At 43.5% G+C, this 26781-nt stretch overlaps 1 protein-coding gene across 2 annotated transcripts in view; it reads left to right on the plus strand.

Moving 5' to 3' along the window:
• Positions 1 to 26781, plus strand: part of CDH13 (cadherin 13) — a 1057374-nt gene that overhangs the window by 456856 nt on the left and 573737 nt on the right. For both annotated transcript variants that reach the window (XM_060083564.1, XM_060083563.1), the window contains exon 4: positions 19787 to 19903. In XM_060083564.1, coding sequence (XP_059939547.1) covers positions 19787 to 19903 — 117 coding nt within the window. The remainder of the gene's footprint in view (positions 1 to 19786; positions 19904 to 26781) is intronic.

Genomic DNA, 26781 nt, shown 5'->3' on the forward strand with positions numbered 1-26781 from the left:
CACCTTACATAAAAAAAATAGAAAAAAAAGTTCTATTTCCCCACATATCCACCATTTATTGTGTTCATCGTTTGTGTAGATCCATATTTCCTTCTGATATCCTTTTCCTTCCAACTGAAGGACTATTTAGCATTCTTTATGGTGCTCTTCTGCTGGTGTTGAATTCTTTCACCTTTTGTCTATATGAAAAAGTGTTTATTTCACTTTTAATTTTGGGAGATGTTTTCACCAGGCTTGGAATTCCCGATTGACGTTTTTTCTTTGAGTGTTTTAAAGATTTGCTCCATAGTCCTCTAACTTGTGTTGTTTCTGGCAAGACATCCGCTGTCATCCTTATTTTTCTCTTCTGTTTGTAATGTGTCTTTCCCCCACTGCCCATGCCCAGCTCCTTTTAAGATTTCATTTTTATTACTAGTTTGAAGCATTTTGATTATGATAAGAAACATTTTGAGTAGTAAATTAGGAGAGTGTTGGAACAGATAAGATGTGAGCACTGGGAAAAGAGGCATATTAAATGTGAGCCTGCACAGATTAATTGAAACTGATAGTTGCTTCTTTGAGTACAGTACTATCTATCTCTACAGGTGTAAAGGAGAAATATCACTATAGAATGTACCCTAAATGTATCCTAAAAGAAAAGTAATAGCCAACACTTGAAGAACACTGTATGTGCATATTTGTGTGGGTTTGTACACACACACACAGACACAACACCAACAACAACCGTATGGCATAGGTACTATTACAGTATCCATTTTATGCATGTTAAAACTGTTGTGCAGAATGGTTGAATAGTTTTAGCACATCACTGGTAAGTGGCAGAGCTGGTATTTGAACACAGATCATCAAATTAACAGTAGTGCCGTCAACCACTGTTTTAAACTGCCTCTTACAGTAAATGGCAGCCAGGTATATCAGAAGCAAGATATTGACAGATTTACGGGGCACCTTTGTTATAAATATTCCACGTTAAAGGGGAAAAAGATGCTGCTTCTTGGACCTGGAAGATGCTACTTTCGGAGCAGTGACCTCCTGTCTGATCTTCCAGCCTCTGGCTTAGATGTTGATGTTCCTTCAAATATAAAATGTCCATAATCTTAGAGACTAGACATCTAGCCACATACCGTAGTGTCTCCTCATGGTTGCTATCCAGTGTGTCCAACACAAAATAGAAATTTCTGCAGGTGGAAGGGAAGGAGTTCACAAACATGTTTGAACTCAGGCATCAGCCCATTTATAAGGCATGAGAAAGAAATGAAAAACGCCAAAATTTTTGTAATTTCTCTGGCCTACCTATTGTACTGATAATGACAGTCATCATTTACTGATAATCTTCTAGGCGCTAAGTACTTTCCTTCTAATCGTTACAGTAAGGACCCACACTGCTACTGTTACAAACCTTATGTTTCTTTGAACTTTGAACTATTCTTTGCAAGTTACTTAACCTTGCTGTACCTCAGTTTCCTCATCCACATCATGAGGTTAATAATAGTAGCTACTAAAATGCTCTTTTGAAGATTAAATGAGATGATGTATCTATAAAGTGTCTAGGATAGTGCCTGGCACCTGCCAAGCATTCACTAAGTACATGATGCTAGTATTATTATCTCCATTGTTTCTTCTACTTGGGAGCCCCTGCTTTGCCCATCCAAACCTTAACTGTCCTGCAAAATCAAGTCAGCATTTAGCCTGCCACCCTGATCACTTCACTCGGGCACAATCTCCGTTTCTGCTAACAGTCAGGAAACACAGCCCGAGCTTCTCAATTGACTGTATTCCTCCACATACGCTCATTTTGCCTTTTCAACTAGATTAATTCATCATTCATTGAATTCATGTGTCGTCTGAGCACTAACCAGGTACCAAGGACTGTTCTGGTTTACCTTTCTTATTTACTGGTCTAGGGTTAGACCAGTAAATAAGAAAGGTAAAAAGCAAATCTCTGCCTCATGGATTTATTTATTGATGTGGGGAGGGAGAGGGTACAGACAAAAAATAATATAAATAAGCAAAGTATGTGGCATGTTAGATGGTACCAATGATATGGATATAAATAAAGCATAGAAGAGAGATAGGAAGTGTTGGAGGATATCATGCAGTCTTCAGTATTGGAGTCAGGGAAGACTTGGCTGAAGGAAGAGTACAAGCCATGGAGACCCAGGTGTAGGGCTTTCCTGGATGAGTATACAGCAGGTACAAGGGCCCTGAGGTGGGAATGTTCATGGTCAAAAGGACATCAGGGAAGTTAGTGTGGCTGGAGTGGAGTCAGCAGAGGGCAGAGTTGTAGGATATAAGGTTGACAGGTGAAGGAGGTGGGGCAGGTTAAATGGTGCCTCACAGCCCATTGTAATGGACTCGCCCTTCACTTTGATGTGAGAGCCACTGGATGTCCTGAGTGAAGGGATCACTGAGGCAGGAGCCATATCTTATAAATGATGAACCAATATTAGAGCAGAGTTTGGAGCTGACAGAGCATCCTCACAGCCTTCACAGGAACCCTGTGTGGGCAGGATTATCCCACCCATTTCAGAGGTTAGGAAGCTGCCGCTCAGAGAGGAGTAGTAAAGTCCCTTCTGTCATGCAGGTTTGGTGGCATAGGCAGGATAGAAACTAAGATTCTCCAACTTCCAGCCCAAGAAGGCTTGACAGCAGGTAGAAGCTGAGCCCCACTGGTGTTCCTAGGTTGAATCCAATGGTCCTATAGTCCTCTTCACCGTTTCCTCTGTCTACCTCCTCTGGCTTCTTCCCTTCCTGTGTCTAACTAGCTCTAAAGTGCCTCTGGAGGAAGAACTTAGGGCTAGCTTATGCCAGGTGGGCAGAGCCGGGGTACAAGAGACTTGACAGTACCTTCATGTGAATTAGAAACAGCCATCCCCTCGAGGGCCACAGTCCCCATGGGCATAAGGTTGCATTAACACAGGGTGAATTTCAGCCCATGCCCACCTCCTCCAAGGGCCTTTGTGCAGTACACAACCTTCACCACTGTAAATGACAGGCTGATACCTCTTCATGAATTTCTGTATTTCACACGTCAATGTAACACAGTGGAAGTCACATAAAGATACTCAGTGCATCATGAGTGACTGAATTCTTTCTCATTTTTCATCTCCTAATGTGATGAAGACACTATTTGTCAGCCTATGGTATAGGATATAAATTATTGCACACATTTTTTTGAGCATATACTATATGCCAGCACGAGTCTAGGCACTGGGGATATGGCTACAAAAAACTGACAAAAATCCCTGTGTTGATGGGTCTTACATTCTAGTGGAGGAGACAAATAATCAATGAAATAAATCAACATAAGTATGTTAGATTGTTACCTTGCAGAGAAGAGAAAAAGCATGGAATGGGGTACGAAGTTTTAGTGAGCACCAGAAATGCTGACTAGACCGGCCAGGGCAGCCTTCACAGAGAGGTTGACGTTTGAGCAAAGATCTGAATGAAGTGAAAGAGGTACCATGGTAGACAGAACAATGGCCCCCAGGATGTCCACATCATAATCCTTGGAACCTGTGATGCCACCTCAGGGCAGAAGCTACTTTGCAGACGGGATTAAATTAAGGATTTTGTGTTTGGGAGATTATCCTGGTTTATCCTGGTGGGCCTAGATAATCACAAGAGTCCTTCTCAGAGGGAAGCAGGAGGCCAGAGACAGAGATTTGAGGATGCTCCAGTGCTGGCTTTGAAGATGGAGGAAGGGGCCACAGGCCCAGAAATGTCAGGGGCCTCTAGAAAGTGGGAAAGAGGAGGAAACAGACTCTCCTCTAGGGGCTCAGGAAGAAACACAGCCCTGACCACACCTTGGTTTTAGCCCAGTGAGACCTATTTGGGATGCCTGCCCCCCAGAACTGGAAGATAACAAATTTGTGTTGTTTTAAGCCACTGAGTTTGTTGTACCCTGTTGTTGCTGTATTATAGGAAACTAATACAGCAACCGTGTAAATATCTGGGGAAAGAGCATTCCAGGCAGGGAAAGCAGGAGGTGCAAAGGCCCTGAGGTGGAATGTACCTGCTGTACTCTGTGATGCCAGTATGACTACCTGGGCCAGAGTGAGTCAAGGGGACTTGAGGTACAGGGGGCCAGGGGCTGGGGGAAGATTATGTAAAACATTGCAGGCCACACTGGTCTTATTCCAAATGCCAGGAGGCCCCACTGGAAGCTATAAAGCAGAGAATTGTTGTCATCCAGTTCATGTTTTAACAGGACCACTCTGGCTGCTGTGGGGGTGATATAGGGGGTATGGGGGCAAGGGCAGAAGCTGGGAGACCAGTTAGGAGGCTTTTGCTATAATCCAGGCAAAAGAGGTTGTTAGCTTGGACCAGGGTGGTGGCAGCTGGGAAAGGGTGACAGAGTGAGAAACAGTCACATTCTGAATATATGTTGAAGATGCAGCTCAGAGACCAGATGAAGAATAGATGTTATACATGTTAAGTTTAGCTGGAAGAGATCCTGAATACAGTCCTTTCAGTATTCAAAAATTTAATGTGGAAAGATGGCACACACAGAAGGCCTGAAGCAGAATGGATAATAATCCAGTCTCCAAATAAAATGCTGTAGGTTCAAATCCTGGCTCCTCCACTCGTCAGAAGTATGGCCTTGAGCAACTTTTTTGGGCCTTAGTTTCCTGATCTGTAGCATGGGAGTGTAATGGTACGTGCAGAGACTGTATGAGCATTAAAGAGAAAAATGCTTTGTAAGACCTAGTGTCTAACCCATAGTAAGTACTCAAAAAATGTTCTCTCTCATCATCTGGAACTCACTGATTTTCAGATATTTTTCTATTTGTAAAATGCTTGAAGAATTTAATGTGGAGAAGTATTTGAAAACAAATGAAGTCTCTCCCTTCCTGTGGGGCATGTTCACAGAATAGCTGGGATGCTAACACATTTCTCTTGGTCCCGTAATAGATTTCCCGTGCTCCATTATCAACTAGTTGCTGTATCTGTCAATCCTGGCTTTGAAAAAGGAGGCTGATCCTTCAGTCTTTTAAGGAAGAATGAGTATTACATGGCAACTGAATATTTATAACACACTATCCTCTTTTTAAAGCAGTTGTTTTACCCTCCCAACATCAAACCACTGAGCCCAAGGAAACCTCAGATGTTAGAGAACATCAAATACGGTCTCTTTTCCTCTTTTTCCTGGTAGATCTGACACACCTTTGAACCTTCAAAGGCCACAGTAATCAGTGATGTAGGGAGACGTGCGACATTACGTGCATCATTGTGAAGATGAATTTATTAATGTGAATGGCGTAGTGTGGAATAGCGGTTGGGGCTGAATTAAAATGTGAGGATCTGTAACTCAACAAAAACCACAGAACAAAGGGAGGAGAGAGACATGGAACAGGCTGATGAAAGACACATTACTGATTCGGGACTTCACTGAAGAGAGCTAGATAAAAGGGAGATATTGCTTAAGTAGCCTCATGTAACCCTGGTATCTTAATTAAAATGTCTTTAACAGAAGAGGAAGAGGAATAGTACTGAAAGTTTGGGGGAGGCTTCAATGAAAGAAAATAAATTTACAGAGGGGAAGAAAAGAGGATGATTTAGGTTAAATGTTGAGAATAACTCCTTAAGCAAAATAATGTTGGATTTCAGTCATAAAGGATATTTGAAAATCGGTTGGACAAAGGAGGCAATAGACTTTGTGGCCAGAGTGGGAAACAGCTTTCTAATTTTAGAGTTTGCAGCCATAACATCAAGAAGTTAACAAAAAGAAAGAAAGTAGATAAAAACAGGAGGAACAAGGGTCTCAAAAATTGACTAAATCCAGAGAATGAGTCCTGGTGATATGTACTTTTCCCTTTTCTTACGTACAGGACACTGCCTTAAATGTCCTCCCTCCATTACTTTATCTGAGACAGGAACACGCTGTTCACCCCTGCTATTGGGAACGTTTGCCTGGATCACCGTAAGATTCTGCCTGAGAAGCTGGTTTAAGAAAGTAAAGAAGCACTTGGTTTTGGACCTGATAAAATCACAGGGTTTTTCTCTGAGTCCATCCTAGAATAACCCAGTGGCATCCATCATCACCCAGTCTCTCGGGCACATGTGAGGCCAAACCTCATTGCAGGGTGGCTGTACCATCCACAGCCACAGCCACATGGTCTTCTGCCATTTAATGAGGCAGTTCAGCTGCAAGGGAGGGGAGAGCGATGTCCCGTCCAATCCGAAGATTAAATGCATCAGGTGTTATGTAAAAATGCAAGAGTTTCCTCTTCTCTGAAGTTGCCTTAAGGAATGGAAAACTCAAAAACTCCTTTGGAAAATGAAGAAAAGAGATACTACCAGCTTGCCATCTGCTATTTGATGGCATTCATTAAACAAATAGATAGTTATTAAATAACCTTTATTAAAGTTTCAAAGTTAAAGCATGCATTTGCATACTAGTGCAACCTGGCAGAAGAAAGCCAGAGTTAATAGAGACCATCCAGTAACTACTATGTACCCTGAACTGGAGGACGACACACATAGTATATAATAGGCTCCTGTTGCGGGATATGGTGTATGTGTGTGTTTCTGCGCGTTATCAGTCAGGTAGACAGGACTAGAGGTGAGTGAGAAGAGAATAGCCAGGTTAGAGGAACACAGGACAATGAAGGTGTAAAGTCACCAGAGAGCCTGGCAAGTTTGGGCAAAAGCAGTATGGTCGGAGCTGTAGGGGTTGCGGCCAGAGAGGTGTGTTGGAACCACTTGGGGATGCTCAGCCATGGCAAGATCAAATCTGTTTCCAGTGGTGATGGGGGTTTGGCAACATGGGACAGGTCCTTTAAAACGTTCATCAACTTTGACCTAGTAATCCCGTTTTTGCTAATCCATTCTAAGGAATCCTGTTTAGAGAAAAACAAACAAGTAAGCAAAGAAAACTTTACATACAGTGATATTTTATTTGCATTTTAATAACAGAATTGGAAGAACCTAAACGTATGGGCATAACATCAGGGGAATGGTTAAATACGGGCTGATGCATCCACATGATGTGTTGTGCAGCTACCAAATGATGTTTACAAAATTTGCAACATGGGCGGGAAGAAAACTTGCTATTTATCATTAGGTTCAAAACACAAGATACAAAATTATTCAGACCAATTTCAACTTGAGCAAAAAGTATATTAAAAGCAGGAAGGAAGAATTAATTTACTCACAACCCTGTATCAGACAAACAGAAATACTATTCTATGTAGTATATATTTAGAATAGTATCTCTGTTTGTCTGATACAGGGTTGTGAGTAAATGAATTCTTTTTATTTTGTACTGATTGTAAATAGAATAGGTTCATTATAGAAACTTTAGAAAATATATTAAAATACTATTTGCCCCCAAATTCTTACCTCAGTGTCTGTTTCCGGGAAGCCCAGACTAAGAGTGTTGAGGTCCTGGTTGTGATTCTACTATCCAGGGGGCCCCTGTATAAAAAGGAGCAATGAGTCATGAAGAACCTGCAGGTGGGCTACAGGAGAGCAGACAACATGTCAGGGAACATGGTTCTAGAGAAGGAAGGGATATATTCCAGGGAAAATCCCCTGGGTGGAATCTGTAGGAGTTGGCAACCACTTGGAAGTGCGGTATGGCGGAAACGAAGTAAACCATCCATAGGAAATAAGCGTCTAGCCCTTCAACAGCTGAGAAAAGGGAAGCCGGAAACCTTATGGGTTTGGGCAAGAGTGGGTGGAAGGACAGGACTCAATTTGGTTTAAGACATGTTGTGTTTGAGGTACCCACAGGATAGTCACTATCATTAATTGTGAAACTTGCACTGGAAAAGCACTTGACGAACACCCAATATGTACGCACTGAATTGAAAAGCATTGTTTTTCCACATGTGGGTTTTCTAGCAGGCACTTTCTTTGAAGGCCAATCACACATTTATGAGCTCATGCCAACCAGAAAGCACGGGATCTGGGCTACGTGCTCACGCATCCTGAATACATACTGAGATGAATACAGCTGTTGAGGCCGGACTACATATGTGTGTTAGAAAAATAAGCCCATCTGTAACACTCTGCAAGATGCCTCCAGGTGTTCAGAAGTAGCTCTTTAACATGCATATTTTATCAATGCCAGGGCAGATAAAGGAAAATTGTCTCCATTATATTCCCATCACCGTCACACGCGGTTGAATGGACCTCTAACTAAAGAATGTAAATATGTTTAAAACATTTTTCACCTCTCTTGAAACCAGCAAGTACTGATTTGTGTTGTTACTGCTCCTGCTAGATTCATGAAATATTTCGGAGGCAATTCCGTCTTGGAAGTGTGATTTGGCAAATTTTCATCCAAAGCGTTTGCTTTTATTTATTTTTTAACTAGCAGTTCTAACATGGGGAAATTGATGTTTTAGAGTAAGTGGTAGAATATGTGTGGGTGGGGGGAGGGTGTTTTACTTGTGTTTTATTTTTAAGTCCAACTTTTCAAGTAAGGATGACAAATATCAGGAAGGAAAATTTATTTCAGAAAATGTATTCTGCAGGCGTGGCCCCTCAGCTCTGACAGGGCAAGGTCAAAGTCAAGGTCAGATCCCAGACTTTTGCTTAAAACCATTCAGGGGCTTCTCGTGGTCCTCAGGATTCCGAACAGTCCTATGAATGGAAGAGGCCTGCCCTCTCCTCCCCTTCCAGCCTTTCCCAAAGCTTCTGGAGCCCTGCCGTCTCTGCTTCAGCCCTTCTGGTCTTCGGCCGTGTTCTGCCTCTGTGCCCTTTCACTTGCTGATCCCCTGGCCAGGAACTCTCTCTCCTCCTCGTTTCCCTGGATGAACCCCACTTGGCCTTCAGGTCTCAGCTCAATTGTCATTTCTTCCAGAAAGCTATGGTCTTCTGCTGGGCAGTCCAAGGGGTGAATTTTCTAAAAAATTTCTATAGACTCAGTGACTTCACAAAACTCTGAAGGGTCAAAGAATCCAAACAGAGTGTCGTGATTGTCTTGTTACAGAGGCTATTTTTGGCTTGAGGAAATCAACATGGAATCATAGGCATCTTATTCATCTACTTATCAGGCATAACTATGGAGCAGATACCATGAACCAGGCACTATGCTAAGCCCGTTACCTGTATTATCTGAATTCTACAATAACCCTATATTCATTTAATAATTGTTTTTATCTAATAGTATTTTAAAAAATACTTTTTGGACACCTGCTATGCGCCTGGCCTTGTACTGGGAACCAGGGCACACAGCAGCAAACCAGGAAGACGTGCTGCCTGGCCTCATGGAGCTGGTAGCCTGTGCGGAAGGCAGACATTGATAAACACTGAATGGATGTGTAATTAATCAGAAGCTGAATAAGAGCTCTGGATGCAACGGGCAGGCTGCAGGCAACACCCACCCCACCCCAGCAAAAGAGACTGAAGAAGTCTAGAAGGGGTGCTTGAGCTGGGAGTACATGGATGGATCGAGGGGTCAACCAGGCACAAGAAGGGAGGAATGATGAGGAGCAACAGTAGGTGGAAAGCCCAGAAGCAAGCATTTGCAACCTGAGGATGCCGAGGTGCCTCGTGCTGCAGAAGCAGCCAGGAGGACAGTGAGGGCACCTGAAGTCGGAGCGCCATTGGCAGCCAAACCTGCTGGCCCTCGCTGGCCTTGGTAACATTGGCGGCTTCATCCTTTCACAAGGGGAAGCAAATAACGGTATTAACGAGAGGAAGGAGAATGTTTTAAAAGATCTATTTGGCTGCTGGACAGAGAACTTCTGGAGTCATCACTCAAATTGCAAACTCCTCTGGTAAAACTTTCTTTTCTCTGTTGATTACTTTGGCCAAAGCCGTTTCTTTTCCACCCTAAACATACTTAACAGAAATGACTGTCACATTTATTTTTATTGGGAATTTATCACTTCTTTGGTGCTAATCATTCAGATGCTCTGCTATGGACTGTCACTGTGAGGTTTCTTGTTTTTGGATCAGACATCCCCAAAGCCCCTGATAGTGACTCATTACTGGAGAAATCATTTCTGATGTCACTGGTGGTCACTTCTGGAAAACCATGGTGCCTGGGGACTCTCAGGAACAGTGGTCTGCACCCACTTCTCCCAGCTGTATGCCAGCAGGCCTTGGAAAGCAGGTGTGGGATAATTTACAATAGCAGATTGGCTTCGCCGCACCCTAGGAGTCCACCAGCCATCATCTCCCCACCCCACCCCAGCTTTAAAATTAGCTCCATAGTACACATTTCCATACTGATGGACAATTTCCACCCCATTTTCTTGTCAGCATAACTCTGTCCTGTAAACCTGCAACAGATGACTCAGGTCAGCTGACATTTGGCCTCCAGAATATTGGGAAAATAGACAGCTGGAAATGATGCAAACTTAGTATATTGGCCCTCCAACTTCCTAAATTTGCCGCTGAAAATTTGGTGTTTGTGGACTGTTTCTTCCTTTAAGTAGGCAAACTTCAGCCCCAGGAGGTAATAAAGCAAACTTTAAATCTCACCCCAGGTACAGCAACGCTGGATGAATGGTGCATTTGATTGCATATGAAATGCGAACTGAGTAGCACAGAACCCTCCTCCCAGCACCTTTCAGTACATTGAGATCAGCTGCAAGAATGGGATAAATTGGAGATTGATTTCTGCTGCTCCATTCATTTGCAGAAATTTGCAGACAATTAAACTGTCCCCCTGCAGTAAAGGTATAGCCGCTCCTTTTAGCCGGAGGCTGATTGACATTTGCTACCTATCCTCTGCGAAAGTTAGAGTTGTGATTCTCCAGTTATACTTGAGTAAGGAGCTCTCTCCACACACAGCCCTGGGGAGGTGAGTAGCATCCTGCTTGGATCAGGGGGCACTGGGGTCACAGAGGCCTGCGTTCCCATCTCTCACTTAAGAGCTAAGTGACTTTGGATAAGTCTCTTATATCTTTGAACCTCAGGAAAACAGGCATGGTGGTTCTACCTGTGAGTTGTTGGATGTATTAAATAAGATAATGTCACAGTGTGCCTAGCACAGTGCCTGGCACATAATAGCTACTCACTAAATAGCAGTGTTTCCTTTGGCAGACTCAGTGAGTCCAGGGCCAGGATGCCAAGTATATTTTAGGATTAGAAAGATAAGAAAGGAATAGGCTGTGACCTTCAGACTTGAGTCCAGAACCCAGGCTTCAAACTCATCAAAGGAATAATTCTCATGATCTTTCAACCAGACATGGAATTCAAACCCAAAGCATCATACCTTTGCACGAAACCAGTAAAGGCTCTCCGCTGCCTGGGAAGCACATCAGACCTTCCCAACATGATCTACAAGACTGTCCACAGTCAGGCCAGGCTGAAAAGTCTCAGCTGGCACTGCCCTCCCTGCACTCCCTGCTTCAGCCAGAGGGATGCTGCCAGTATCTACGATGCTTTTCCCTGTTAAAATAACTTCTCTTAGCACATAATTTTGCCCAAAAGTTACGAAGTTGGAGAGAGAACAAAGGCAGTGGCTTGTGGCTTCTTTATAAAATTATTGCTCTTTTTCCCTCTCATTTATTACCTAATGCAGAGACGTGAACTAGGGCGGGCACATATGAGTTCTCTGGCCACTTCCTGCCCCTTTGGGTGTTGGCTCATGAGGACCCTCTGCCAGGTAGCAAGACAGGTCCGAGCTGCTGTCTGGCCTTGGGTTCACTGTGAAGAGGGCAGGGCTGTACCTCTCAAATCTCACTACTTTCTTGGAGTGGCTCTTGGAAGACTTTTCAGCCCTCAGCTGGACGTGGAGGGAGGGAGCCGTGACAGCCAAAACATGCAGAGTGGTCCCAGCTGTAGAGCAGCAGTCTGGGCCCACACCTTTCTGTTCCCCTTTGCTTCTGGGGCACCGGCCCGGTTAGTCTCTACTCCGGACAGCTCTTGCCTTGACGGTGTCCTAGGTGGGTTCCCTGGGGACAAACCTTGCGACTCAGAGATCTTTGTGGAGAAGGGGAGGGATGTCTGCATCCACACAAAGATGAGGGCAGCAGGAGGGGGCGGTGGGAAGAGGTGAACCCAGGAGACATAGACTGCTGTTACAGCAGGGCTGTCAGCCAGCCGGGGGCCAGTTGGGACTCTGGGTGCCCCCGAGCATGGTCGCACCTGGAGGCCGGGGGCTGGCCTTACACACCCCTTACCACTAACTGTATCCCTTTCTGCTTCATGATCTTCAAATCAGCTATGAAGTGGAGGCAGAGTCCAAGAAAATACTGTGAAAACACACTGTGATTCCCTTTTATGACATGTCTGGAGAAGGCAGATGCGTACAGACAGGAAGTAGATTCATGGTTGCCGGCGGCTGGGGCTTAGAACAGGGGAGTGAGCATATGGGCATGAGGTTTCTTTGGAGGCTGATGGAAATGTTCTAAAATTAGTTTGTGGTGATGATCACACAACTCTGTAAACTTCCTGATGTCGTTGCATTGTACCCTTAAAATGGGTAAATGTAACGGTACTTAAATTGTACCTAGATAATACCTTAAAAACACTGTGGGAAGGCAGGAGGATAGAGGGACTCTGACCAGGGAATGTTGACCCCAGCTCTCCTTTTCCCCAGATCCAAAGCTCAGATTTGCATTTTAGGAGGAATCTCAGTGCTCTGTGAAGACAGGGTTGGAAAAAGGAAGAAACCCAACAGATATAAACATTTCTTTACTTTAACCCTTAAAATCTGTTCTTCACATGGCAGCCAACATGAAATGTGTGTGTGTGTGTGTAGATATATATGTAATTGTAAGTGGGTTCATGTCATTCTTCAGCTTAAAACCCGCCCACAAAAAGAAAGAAACAAACAGAACACCTTCCCATGACTCACATCTCACGCAGAGTAAAAGCCCAAGTGCTCTCTGCAGTGTACGTGGCTGGCCATCCAGGATCTGAATTCCCTTTACCAGCTCCCTGGACTGTCTCCCCCGTTCTTCCAGGCCAGGCCTCCCTGCAGCTCACACTTGCCACTGTCTGTTCCTGCTGCTGGTGGTCCCTCGTCCCGCCACAGGGCGCCTTCCTTGCTTCATCCTCCAAGGCCGCCTTCCCAGTGGGCCTGTCCCGGCCTCCCCTCCTCTGCGCACAGTCAGCCCTCCCTGCCTATCTGTTCTCCTGGACCGTGTTCACCGTCTGTCTCCTCCATCTAGAATGTGAGCTGCATGAGGGCAGGGAGCTTCTGTCTCTCGGGCACTGCACTGTCCCAGATGCCGAGAATTACTCCTGGCAGGAAGGAAGGGATCGACAGGTAGTTTCTGAAGAAATGAATGAATGAAAATAAATCCACTCTTCCTCTCCTTGTCACGTTCTTCATCCTTTCTGCCTTCCTCCTTCCCTTGGCCCCCATCCTCCCCTCCCACCCCCAACCCCTCCCCTGTCCCTCACAGTTGCAGGGGCCTCCTCATTATTTCCAAGGTGCTCTTTGGGACTGTGTGATGCGACACCCCCAGGTAGCATGAAACTTGCTTTTAATGCACTGCCAATTTCTCCTGAGATTGAGAATCAGGGAGGAAAGCAGATGAGATTGTAAACCCCAGTACCCTTCGACAGAAAGACACAGGCCCCAGTCAGCCCGTGGGAGACGAGAGATAGTTATGTAAGGGTGACAATTCCCTGTAGTAAAATGCCGCATGAGTGAGTCTGCCAGAGGACAGAGTTCTGCCCTTTGACTTAAACAAGATTGAAAGAGGCTCCTGCAAGCCTTCAGCTTTTCCAGGCTCAAAGACGTGGATGGATCATTGGTCACTGACTGAAGGCACATGGCTATTCGTGCACTCTCCTCTGCACGCCCCGTGTTTGTGTGTGTTTGTGTGTGTGTGTGTGTGTGCTTGTGGCTGAGGGAACTGTGTTGGTTTGCAGGGGGAAGGTGTGTTGTATGTGTCCTTGGGTCTAGGCATGTGATGTGTGTCTGTTCCATGGGCATCTGTTAATGAGTGTGTGTGTGTCAGTATATGTGTGTGACCCTATCAAATGGATTCTGAGTGTGTACACGTGCACGAGTGCATGAGTGTTTGTGCTTAGTGAGAGAGAACTTTGATGTCAGTGTGCATGTGTCTAGTAGTCTAGAAATCTGGAGGTGGCTGCGTGTCTGCAAGTGTCTGTTTAAGATTTGGCCTCAGACCACCCACAGCTGAATTACTCACTCCTAAAAGGCACCGAGTGGCTTGTCTTCATTTCCTCACATCTGCTGTCCTGGTATGAATAAGACCATCCTTCACTTCTGTGCTGTTCTTTGGAGAGTGCAGACCACCTTCAAGTGCCATTTCTCATTTCATTCTGATAACCAAGAGCGCAGGAGAGTTCTCGTCCTTTACAGATGAGAAATTCCCCTAAAAGCCCTCCCTGTCCTCCTCTCTGGGGCTGATCGTGCTGCTGGTGCACTCCTTTCCCACCTCCTTCAGGCATCCGTCTCCCTCTGGGGTCACCTCCCTTCTGTGTCTTCATTTACCCAACACTATGGCTGCCTTCTTCTGACCCCCGCCTCTCAGCCCAGCACCCTTCCTGGTCTTCCCTTGAGCTGACAAACTTAGAGCTTCTTCCAGCTTCTTTCCTTCCTCACCAAAGCCCTCACTTCTCATTGGTTCCTCTGACCCTGGACCCTAACACACTCCTAAAGTTGTCTTCCTGAAGTCATCAGTTCCCTGTTCATCGTCAGCCCGACAGCCTCCTCATGGTGTTCAGCCTGCTGGAGGGGACACCTGCGTTGTGTGATGTGGCCGTGCACTCTCTCCTTTTGGAAATCCTCATCTCTTTGTCCTTTTGGTTTTCCCCCTTTTGCCAGCTAACCTTTCTGTGGCCTTTGCTAGCCTTTTAGAAACTCATCGGATGATTGAGTTCCTCCCTTTTCCCTGCACATAACCTGGATGGGGTCAGCTCCTCCTTCACGTCTAGCTGAGCTTGTACGTGGGCGATCGTGACACTTTTTGTCCCCATTCATCTCTCCCTCCTGAATGCAACTACTTACACACCCTCTAGAAAACTATGTTGGCTGCCCTCAAAGTCACAACACCCATCATCTGTTTCCAGAACTGCCTTTTTCCTATTTACCCACTATCTTGTGTCGGCTGAAAAAAAAGATGCACGACTTAAAAGTTGAAAGTTATGTTTTATATGGTGAACATTCTTAGGACTTCAAGCCCAGAGACAGCATCTCAGATACAGGCTGAGAAAACTGTTCAGAAGAGGAAAGGGGGGAAGCCAGGATATAGAGGAGGTTTTTCAACAACACCAGGTACTTGGAACAAAAGGTTACTGTTAATAAAAGAAAACTAGATACCTCAAGTTAAGGAATTTAGCGCTTTTCTATGTATGGGAAGATGCAAGAGTCTGGCTTCACTGAAATCATCCCTTTGATACGCACCTCAGCTATCTGGGGCCAGCATCCTGTGTTTTCTCATCCTGAGTTTCCTCGGGCTGCACCGTCCAGGCAGCTGTAGTGTGCTGGCTAGATCCTTTGATTACTGATTTAGCAGGCAATGTTTTACTTCCCACTTGGTAATGGCAGCACCAGAAGACAGGGAGTCCTAACACAGCCTCTCCTTTAGCCTGATGCTCTGATCTTTCCCACACCTCTGTCTCTTCTTCTGTAAACATCTCTTGAGTTAGTCACATACTTTTAAACCTCACTGCCTCCATCTTTTCTTTCTTTGAGGTTACGGCCACATCCTGTTGCATTCAAAGGCTTCACGTGATAGATTGACAGATACAAACACACACACACACACGTGCCTAGATGTGCATATGGTATTTGTCAATCAAATTAGATGCTATGGCTCCTCCAGGGCCCCAGTCACAGAAAAGCACTTGGCTTCAGAGCACACAGACAGACTCATTACCACGGACCTGACCAAAGGTAGACATGTGTCCACAAACACATAGTTAATAGAGACACATAAATCACAAAGACAGAAGTGGAGCCACAGACATAGAATCGCAGTCATGGACCCGTTTTTTGTTGAGGTCCCTGCCATTGTAACACAAAAAAGTTGAGTTGGCAGAAAAAGGATGCCCCAGTCCTGTCCACCGTGGTGGGCTCAGAGCGTCCTGTGCACACGGAGGCCTGTCTACAAGTGGTCACTCTACCTCCACCCCCCCCTTCCAGATGCTGTTTCCTATGCTGAGACTCAGAGCCTCCTGCTTCTCTTAGAAGGTACTTTAGAGCCAGGGGTTTACACAGGTGTCCTTATTACCAAGCTGCTGGGGTATGAGGGTGAAGGAAATGGACTGGCAGTGTGGGCTTCAGTAGCTGGTAAGCTGGGAGGACGCCAGAGGTAGAAATGGGGACTCAGGAACCTGACCACTCTGGTCACCTGTCACCCATTCACAGGCTTGTAAACACAAGTAAGTTCTGTACTGCAAGCAATGGAATGTTTGTTACTGACAGTGAGTATGCTTTTCAATGGTTTTACATACATTTTCACATATATCATCATAATGAATGGAAACCTACTTTTGCTCTATTATAGAATAGAATCACCAATCCCTTACATTTGCATAGGACTTTAAATCTTTTTAAAGTGCTTTCCTAGACTTTCCTTCATACAAGCTTCAAGAATTTTTTTATTGTAAATAAGATTCGTATATTGCACGTATTTTACATGTTTTCTGTTCTTTTCACATTCCCTAATAAGCCTCTTTACAGATGTTATACATCAGTGTTTTATGGATGTAATCCACTCTGTTTTTCATTGTCTTCTCACTGTCCCACTCTTTCTTTCTCTGCTATTTTCTACATGGTTGGGGTTGGGTTATTTATTTATTTATTTGGTTGGTGTGTTGGTTGGGCTTTTTTTTTTTTTTTTTTTTTTGGCTATGTTGGGTCTCCGTTGCTGTGCAGGTTTTCTCTAGTTGTGGTGAGCTGGGGCCCCTCCTCGTTGCGGTGTGCGGGTTTCTCATTGCAGTGGCTTCTCCCATTGCAGAGCACAGGCTCTAGGCATGTGGGCTTCAGTAGTTGTGACGCATGGGCTCAGTAGTTGTGGCTTGTGGGCTCCAGAGCGCAGGCTCAGAAGTTGTGGCACACGGCCCTATGTGTGCCTACACTATCAGCTGCTCTACGGCATGTGGGATCCTTCTGGACCAGGGCTCAAACCCGTGTCCCCTGCAGTGGCAGGCAGACTCTCAACCACTGCGCCACCAGGGAAGCCCCTGTTGGTTGGTTTTTTGTCATTTTAACCCTTTTGATTCTTTCTTTTCACTGTCTTTTACACACTCCAGTTTTCTGTCTTTGCTTGAATATTGAGTCTTTGCTCTTCTTAGAAACCAAGCAGTCCTTTTTTTAAAATTAATTAATTTATTTATATTTTATTTTTGGCTGCTGTGGGTCTTCGTTACTGCATGCGGGCTTTCTCTAGTTGTGGCAAGAGGGGGCTACTCTTCGTTGCAGTCCACGGGCTTCCCATTGTGGTGGCTTCTCTTGTTGCGGAGCACGGGCTCTAGGCACGCGGGCTTCAGTAGTTGTGGCGCGCAGGCTTAGTTGCTCTGTGGCATGTGGGATCTTCCCGGACCAGGGCTCGAACCCATGCCCCTTGCACTGGCAGGCAGATTCTTAACAACTGTGCCACCAGGGAAGTCCCCAAGCAGTCTTTTATTTGGACTTATTCATTAAGGTTTTGAATATTATTCTTCTATGTTCAGTATAGTTTATATAAAGTAGAGGGCAACGAATATGGTATTCTGTATTTTCCTACACATATTATCTTACATATTCTCTCAGCTAATTAGGTGAATTGCAGCAATTTATATAACCTCTCACAGTTTAACATTCCTCATTGGGTAAGGTGGGCTAGGATTTACTTGAGAAGTTTATTGCAAATGTTAGCAAAGACACATGTAAAGTGCGTAGCACATGGCCCAACACATGTTTAATAAATTGTTATTATAATAGTTTGTGGTTGTGATTGTGGAAGCAGTCAAATGCTGATCACAGTGGTTAGAACGTGGTCTTTACAACTGCCTTATTGGTGACCGCCTCAGAGTGTCTCCTGCTGATGCACCCAGATTTAACCTTCTCCTGCAATTGAACATTCACGTGGTTTGCCATTTTTGCTCTTTATAAATAATGTCTCACTAAACATCTTCCTGCTTTCAGTTTTTTCCTCTTTTGAATTTAGCATTTGGATGTATTCCTAGGAATGAGATTACAGACTGAAGGGATATGTACACTTGTAAGGTTCTTGATAAATAAATACTGCCTGATTACCCTCCACAAGAATAACATCAGTTTACAATCTGACCAAAATCAAGAGAAAGACTATTTATATACATTTTCATAGCCTTCTCTGGTCTTGTTTCCTACTTGACTTTTCTTATATAGAGTTTCCTTTAAAATTATTGTATATTGGGACTTCCCTGGTGGTCCAGTTGTTAAGACTCTGCACTCCCAGTGTGGGGGGGTCTGGGTTCGATCCCTGGTCAGGGAACTAAATCCTGCATGCTGCAGCTAAAGATGCCTCATGCCGCAACTAAAGATCCCATGTGCCACAACTAAGACCCGCTGCACCCAAATAAATAAGTAGATATTTTTTAAAATAATAAAAATATGGGCTTCCCTGGTGGCGCAGTGGTTGAGAGTCCACCTGCCAATTCAGGGGACACAGGTTCGTGCCCCAGTCCAGGAAGATGCCACATGCCGCGGAGCAGCTGGGCCCATGAGCCATGGCTGCTGAGCCTGCGTGTCCGGAGCCTGTGCTCCACAACGGGAGAGGCCACAACAGTGAGAGGCCCGTGTATCGCAAAAATAATAATAATAATAAAACTATTATATATGTATAAAACTATATCACTGTCATATATATACATGTACATGCATACACTTTTATGGAGCATGGGTCAGTGATGGTGTTTAAATATAATTTGCCACATGATTTTCATAGGAACTTATTGTCCAGAGTTTGAGATGCTTGCTTTTGGTGGTACCTCAGATAATTTTAGTGTGTGGTATTGAATGTGATTGGTTTATATATTGAAAATGACATCCCATTTTTAATTCTCTTTCAGTCCTCTGATTGGATCAAGGAGAAAGTCTCAGCTCAGTGCTCACAACCCTTTAACACCCCTCTAGGCTTTTCTTATTTCCCTTTCAAAAAGAGGAAACTTTCCACCCACCTAAGTTTCCAGCTCAAATTTAATAACATCATTGATCTCATTGTTTATTTTTATGTTTTCGTACTTTTTATGAGAAGCCATACTGGTACAATATTTAAAATAATGGCACAAAGTTTCCCTTTTTGCATCCATTTATTTAATTAAAAAGGTGAATTACAGATAAGACAGAAGTTCTCACAGTGTTGTTCCAATGATTGCAGTTTGGGACGTACTGTGTGGGGAGTGAGTTCCAGTAGTGGACCCACTAATCATAGCAAACAGACTTTGACAGAACATTGACTAAGAGTCTCCATAATGCCTGACATTATGGAACATTGTGTTTGGAATGCTGTGATTACCCCTCATCCCTATTCATTTGTGATTGTGAGGACCTTGCATTTGGCCGTGAGGAGAGCCACACTTGTATCCAGCGAGTTCTGTGGGTTAGTGACCAGCCAAGTAATCTCCTCACTTGACAGATTAAGAATGGGAATACACAAGCATGGAAGGATGTATAAATCAAGACTGACACTGTGAATAGAATGATTCAGAAGATGGGATTAAACAGCTTAATGATAGTCATTGTGAATCACAATGTCAGCTTTAGTATAATTCTAATGATGTACTTGCTAACGCTAATGAGGTTTGATAGAATAAAATTAACAATGTCCAAACAGCTGTATGCTTTCACAACAAAGGAGCCATATCTCAGAGCAGACTGCTACATCTTCTCCGTGGGGGATTTTAGTCAATTGATTTGTTTTTTCTCTTTTAGGATATATTTAAATTTGAAAGAACTTCTCCTGTACCAAGACAAAAGAGGTCCATTGTGGTATCTCCCATTTTAATTCCGGAGAATCAGAGACAACCTTTCCCAAGAGATGTTGGCAAGGTAAGTCAGACAAAAGAAAACTGCAAAAGCATGCTTTTATTGTGAGATGAGCATAGAGGAGACAAGCTGACTCTGACTGGCTTGGCGACCAGCAGGAATTGGCCTCAGATCCTCTATGGTAAGAGGCCAAAGGTTTTTGCCAAGAAAAGAATGTCAAAGGTCATGAAAAAGGGAATTTACAAAACAAAAACAAAAAAAAAGGGCTTCCCTGGTGGCGCAGTTCTTTAGAGTCTGCCTGCCGATGCAGGGGACATGGGTCCGTGCCCCGGTCCGGGAAGATGCCACATGCCGCGGAGTGGCTGGGCCCGTGAGCCATGGCCGCTGAGCCTGCGCGTCCAGAGCCTGTGCTCCGCAACGGGAGAGGCCACAACAGTGAGAGGCCCGTGTACCGCAAAAAAAAAAAAAAACACAACACCACCTTTGTCATGATTTTGAGATCTACATGGTAGATAATGATGTAAGAGTTGTGACATGAGGATGTCATTGGTTAAGAAATAGACTCACTGCTTTTGTGGATGATGCCCAGGCCATCAGCCAGATAAGTCCCCTTAGTATACCAGGATGATGATATGTGTCCTTTTATTTAGATCCTAGTTTTCAATTGTGTAGGTCCAGGAGCACCATTGGGTCAGCTCTCTAAAAACAAAACTAGATCAGAGGAACTAAACCATACTAACCAGATCCAGAAAGCACAGTCAAATGAATCAGAGAAACAACTTTTCCAGGAAGAAATAGTCACTGTTAAATAGGCAGAAATACTGATGTTGCCTGGTCAGCACATCCTCTCCCCATAGAAAAGCCGACATGGAGAATTGAATTTTAACCAGTTCATATTTTTCAATGATCTCTGAATTTGAACAATGGTGGTTAGTTGAGTGGATGATCTGAATGGCTGGTGCTATTGGATTGTTTATCTATTCATTGAATCAACAAGGAACACCTGTTATATGCCAGACTGCAAGATTGAGATCGGTTTAGTGGAGGTGTGAACAAGCATACAAGCCCCTATGGTTATAGAGCTTGTGTTGTAGTGGGGAGATAGATGTTTTCAATGAGTAAATAAATGAGAAAACTGCAGAGGATAACAAATGCTTTGAGTAACAGACACAGGGTGATGTGAAGGAGAGTAATGGCAGGACCAGGGTGTAGAGGGAGGAGGGAATCTCGACACAAATGACCGGGAGCAGCTGCGTCGTGTCCCTGACGTTTGAGTGGGGGCAGGAAGAATGAGAAAGGGGCAGCCCAGGGGAGGTCGGGAGAACCGTATTCTTGGCAGAGGCCACTGCGTGGGCAAAGGCCTGCAGGTGCGAAAGAACGAGGTGGATTTGACTAGCAAAACGCCTGGGTGGCTGCAATGTAGTGATCAAGGAAAAGAGTGACGAGAGTTGAAGTCAGAAAAGCTGGCCTGTCATGTGGGTCTTGGAGACCATGGTGATGAATAGGATTTTCATCGTGCATGCAGCCAGAAACCACTGGAAAGTCTCCCAGGTGTGTGTGTGTGTGTGTGTGTGTGTGTGTGTGTGTGTGTGTACACACACAAACAGCGTGGTAGGGAGGAGTGGACACACAGAAACAGCCAAGAGGAAGGTTTTATTGTGACCCGGGCAAGAGGTGAGTGTGACTTGGACTATTAGAAATCTATTTCTATTGGAAATTAGAAGCATTCATAATCCGATATCCTGATAATATCCATATTTATGATTTTAAACTATCACTGTACCAAAGATGCAAAATCTTGCCAGGTTTCCAGGATATGATGCAAAGGGAAGCAGAGCTCTTCTGAGAGGACGGTGGTACGGCTGACGTGCCCTGGCCCTTTGGAAAGCCCTAGCGTCTGTCATGGCCTTTGTGTAGGTTTCCCTGAGGCCAAGGAGAGCACTCGCCAAGGGGCCAGAGTCCTCAAGTCTGCAAGCCTCTGCCCCCAGACAGTTTGAGTCACAAGTGGCACCCGTGTTCTGCAGGTCTCCTTCACGTACGCTTGGTGTTTTCAGCCCTCGCTGTGCATCAGAATCACCTGGGGCAGTTAAAATACAGCTGCCAGTCTCCACCCTCAGAAATTGACTCAGTTGGTCAGGGGGTGAAGACCAAGCACCAGCATTTTTTAAGAGATCCCAGGTGATTCTGATGCACACTCAGGTTTACCGAGGTCTGACCTAAAATACTTTCTCCTCCCCTGCCTACCACTAAACTAGAACACTTTCAGTATTGGAATTTCAATTCTATTAATTAGTTTACAACAAGGGTGAATTATCACATCTCACTTGCCTGGAAATTTGGTTGTCCTGGCATAATTACTATGAACACCACCTTTCCCCTTAAACTTGTCCAGCTTTGGACAATAAGTTATGTGGTCATCCTAAAGCTTCCTCCAGCCCCATACATTTGTCCCCCCTCAGTATATTTAGGGAGTTTTCACAAGGCTCTTTCCTTGAGATACATAATGGATCAATAAGTATGCAGCTAACCAAGGACATTCTTCTGCATGGTTTCTTACTTGTTACAGCCTCAGAACATAATTTGTTTTTCAAGCTGAAGACTTCTCTCTCCTTAGCCCCTATGTACTGCCCACCTGGGTTCAACCCTGGGTTTCAACCTGGGTTCTCTACAAACAACAGCTTTTCTAAGTGCAGTAGTCTACTAACATCATAATGGTGTGAAAGCCTCCCCAACCTCCCGATGGCTTTTACAGAATAACTGCACTGCCTTGCAAAAATTATGTGTTTGTCCATGCTTCTTAGGCCTTTGAAGGAACATATTTTCCTCTGTCTCTGCTTGTTTTTATTCATTCCTCTTATTCTCTTTATATTTTATATCATATCCTAATCAACTCTGCCTGTAGCTGACAAGCAAGGCTCTGTCGAGCTGTGAGAAGATATAGGAGTCTTCACTGAGTGCTGGGGAGGCTGGGAGAAGGGAAAAGAGACCCAGGAGGCAGGGCTTTGGCCTCCACACATCACCACTCCCATCCACCCAAACTCTGCGAGTCAGGCAGCTCTAATCTTATAAATATTACATATCAGATTTCAGTGTAGAATGCCATTTGAAGAAGAGATTCTGTGGGCATAAAGACAGTTGTCTTACTTTGGGTTCCCTGAGACAAGAATTCAAATGCAGGTAATTTCTATACCAGTGGACTGAAGGAGTGAAGTAGGAAAGGGGAAGCAGCCAGTTGAGAGGCCTGTTTACCACTGTGGGTGACTGGATTGTAATCCCACGGAGAAAGGCTAGAAGATGGTGTCAGACACACTCTCAGGGTTATCCTGTCCACGGAGGAGGGAGCTGGGGTATTTATATACCAGCCCTATCCGTCTGGTTGAGGGCTGCTCCCAGAAGTCTAAACTCCCCAGCACATCCATCATGCCCTGTGTTCTGTGCACAGGCACAATGGCCTTCTGAGGCTTGCGGGAGAGCCTTTAGGCATCATGGCGGCTGGTGTGCCCTGAAAAGGTGAGGTGCAAGGGACTGGGACTGGGCACTGATGAACTCTGCTCTATCACTAAACTTGATATAAACACTGTTGCTTTGCAGGCCAGATTTTTTCTCTTTGTCTCATCCCCTGCTCCCAACTCGTTTCCTCAACTAACTTTCTTGTGCCTCGTGCCTTTGAAGCCACTGCACTTGGCTCTCTCCAATAATAAGTACTTGTTTCATCCCAGGAGGGAAAACCTCTGAAATTTAACCCAATTCATATCAATAAGTATATATGCAGCCTCTGCTATTTACAAGGCACTGTGCAAGGGGCTGCTGATTTAATGGCAAAGAAAACAGTCAGAGTCCTTGATCTCACAGGATTAGAGAAGAGTAGAAAAAATCATCACAAATTCTTTATTTGTCACAGTAACGTGTAAGCACCTTTCATCTATTATGTTGAATTTTCATAATAACAACCCCACAAGGATCATCTTCCAAGGTGCCAAATGAGGGTAATGAGACTCAGAGGGACGGTGTAACCTGTCAGAAGTCACACACTTAACTGCAGAGGCACGCTTTGTGCCACCTCTTTGAGATTTCACAGTCTGCACTCTTAACCAGTAGGCTCAGGTCTACTGAGTGCAACCTGAGAATTCTCTTCCATGGAGTGAAATGTCCTTGCTGAAAATTACTTTTTTAAAATATCATTAAAACTAAGTTTAATTCCTTGAAATGTACCAAGAAATAAGATGGTTAGAGGGGTGGATCAATGGATAGATATATGACAAAGCAAGTAGAGCAAAATGTTAATGGTGGAATCTAGGTGTTGAGCACAGTTGATCACTGTGAACTTCTTTCAACTTTCCTACGTGTTTGGAAATTTCATAATGCAATGTTGGGAAAAATTAAGTTTAAGTATAAAATTATTATAAAAGGCGGAAGAGCTGGCATGTTGGCATGAAAGTACTTTGTCTTACAATTCAGGATGGTGAATGGAGACCAAGTATTTGTCTCTTTATTTTCTTTTTTGTCATATTTTATCACAATCTGAATTTCTTTAAAGAAAGAAGACCCATATACTAAAGGGTAACGATATCAAAATCAAGGTGCTGCAGCAAATTCGCCCCCGTGGGAGGTTTTTCACAGTTGAAGGCCATGCCACGTAGAATTGCATATTCACTAAAAAGCTATGCAGGCAGCTCTAGGTATTAGGCAAAGTTTTGACATACACATATTTTATCTATCTGCAAAATAATTAATTAGTTGGTAAGTAGCTAAATTATTAGAATTTGGGGGCTGGTTTTCCATCATATCTCTCAGTGTTTCTGAAAAAAGGGTAAAACACCCAGCTGTGAACACATTTCCTCAAACCTGTGATTTCCTTCCCATTTTTGAATTCTAGACATCAGGGAGGATCTGGGAGTATGTGCCCTGGAGAGAAATGTATAGTTCCCAGCATAACCTTTTTTTTTTTTTTTTTCTTCCTCCCCCTTCAATGTATGACTATTTCAAAATTTGGGCCATAAATAATTTCTCAGTTTTACCAATTTTCACTGATAAATATTTGATTGCGTCTGTAGAGATTTTTGAGTTGATTGAGAGCAGGGGACTTGAAGTCTGTGAGGCAGCAAGGAGGTCTTTTGGAGATGTATTTTATTCTGTTTTATATTAAGTTTGAAAGACAAGTCATTTATGAAATGCTTGTTAGAGATTCTATTTTCATCACAAACCCTTTTCATCAAAACCAATGAAAGTACATTTTACTGAAATTCCTTTTTTTATATCCCCTATAAATTGGTAGAATGAGCCTTTAGAAGGACATATTTAACCCAGGCTGGAAGAAACATGTAATGGGACCATGTGCCCTTCATAAAGGGAATCAACATAGATCATTAGACCAAATCATGAAAACCACTCAACCAGGACTCGGCTTTGATTGTGTCATGAATGTAAGTCACACCTGAGAACAATTTACGGCAGGTCCTAAATATTTCTCAGAGTTCTGGATACCATGGTTAGAGGTCTCCCCACATCCAAGAACTCTGTATCTCCCCTTTATGCCCACCTATGCAAACAGGTGCTAAGGAGTCTTACGGCCTTGGGATTAAATTTGTTTTACTCCATTTAATAGTCCTTTGCAACACTTTGCGAACCCATGGGTGCCAAGCTGCATCCCCAGAAGCTGGGCCAGAAAGCTGATACTAAATCCATCCCCATTGAGCACTACTCCATCTCACCTTTCTACTGAAATGTAGACTTAGGGTACCTTGCTCCATTCTATTGCCTGATTTATTTTATATAATCATCAGCCTTTTAAAATCCATTTTTTCACAACTTTTATTCAAGTCTAACTACATGCCTCTTCTCAAAAATTTATATCTGTTTCGTTTCCCCATTTTCAAACAAGTAGCAGTTTTATTCAGTGACTAAAAGTTACCATTGGTTGTTGTATAGGAGAGAAATTTGAATATAGGTGATCTAAGATGTCTAGAAGCTTAGTGCTCAAAATTTTCTTGGTGAGATGACCAGCAGAATTTATTTCTACTTTCAGCAAACCTAGTTGTACATATACATTTCATATTTCCATGACTTTGGACTCTTCCCTCTCTCTGGGACACGCCCTCTTCATCCTCACTCCATAGGGCCACCCCATTCACATTCTAAGGTTGTACATCCAATGGCACATTTGCATCACTGAAGAAACTTCCACGTCTACTCTGTCCAGCATGGCAGCCTCTAACCGCCTGTGGCTGTTGAGCACTTGAAATGTAGCGAGTGTGACTGAGAAACTGGATTTTTGCACTTTATTAAATTTTAACTAATTTTGATTTAAACTTAAAAACTACTGCTTGATCCAATTACTGGAACAACTTGCATGTGAATCTGACTTTTCAACTGTTAATTTTTTTTAATTGAAGTATAGTTGATTTACAATATAGTGTTAGTTTCAGGGGAACAGCCAAGTGATTCAGTTATACATATATATTTTTTTTTCAGATTATTTTCCATTATGGGTTATTACAAGATATTGAATCTATCTTGTAAATTTTAATTGAAGTACAGATTAAATATTTTTGTTGAAAATATAATGTCCAAATTGAGATGTAAGTTAGGATTTTAATGGAATTTTTCTCATTAATCTCATGTAGATGTCATGTTGCAATAAAATTATTTTGGATATATTGCTATGATTAAAATTAATCTCATGTTTTCTTGGGGGTTTTTTTACTTTTTTTAATGTAGCTACCAGAAAATTTTAACTTATTTATATGGCTCGTGTTATATTTCTATTGGGCAATGCTGGGCTAAAGCCTATATTTTAAAAAATTTTTATTTTATATTGGAGCATAGTTGATTAACAATGTTGTGTTAGTTTCAGGTGTATAGCAAAGTGATTCAGTTATACATATACATGTATCTATTCTTTCTCAAATCTTTTCCCATTTAGGTTATTACAAAATATTGAG

This window comes from Mesoplodon densirostris, chromosome 19 (genome assembly GCF_025265405.1).
Source record: "Mesoplodon densirostris isolate mMesDen1 chromosome 19, mMesDen1 primary haplotype, whole genome shotgun sequence".
Classification (NCBI taxonomy): Eukaryota; Metazoa; Chordata; class Mammalia; order Artiodactyla; family Ziphiidae; genus Mesoplodon; species Mesoplodon densirostris.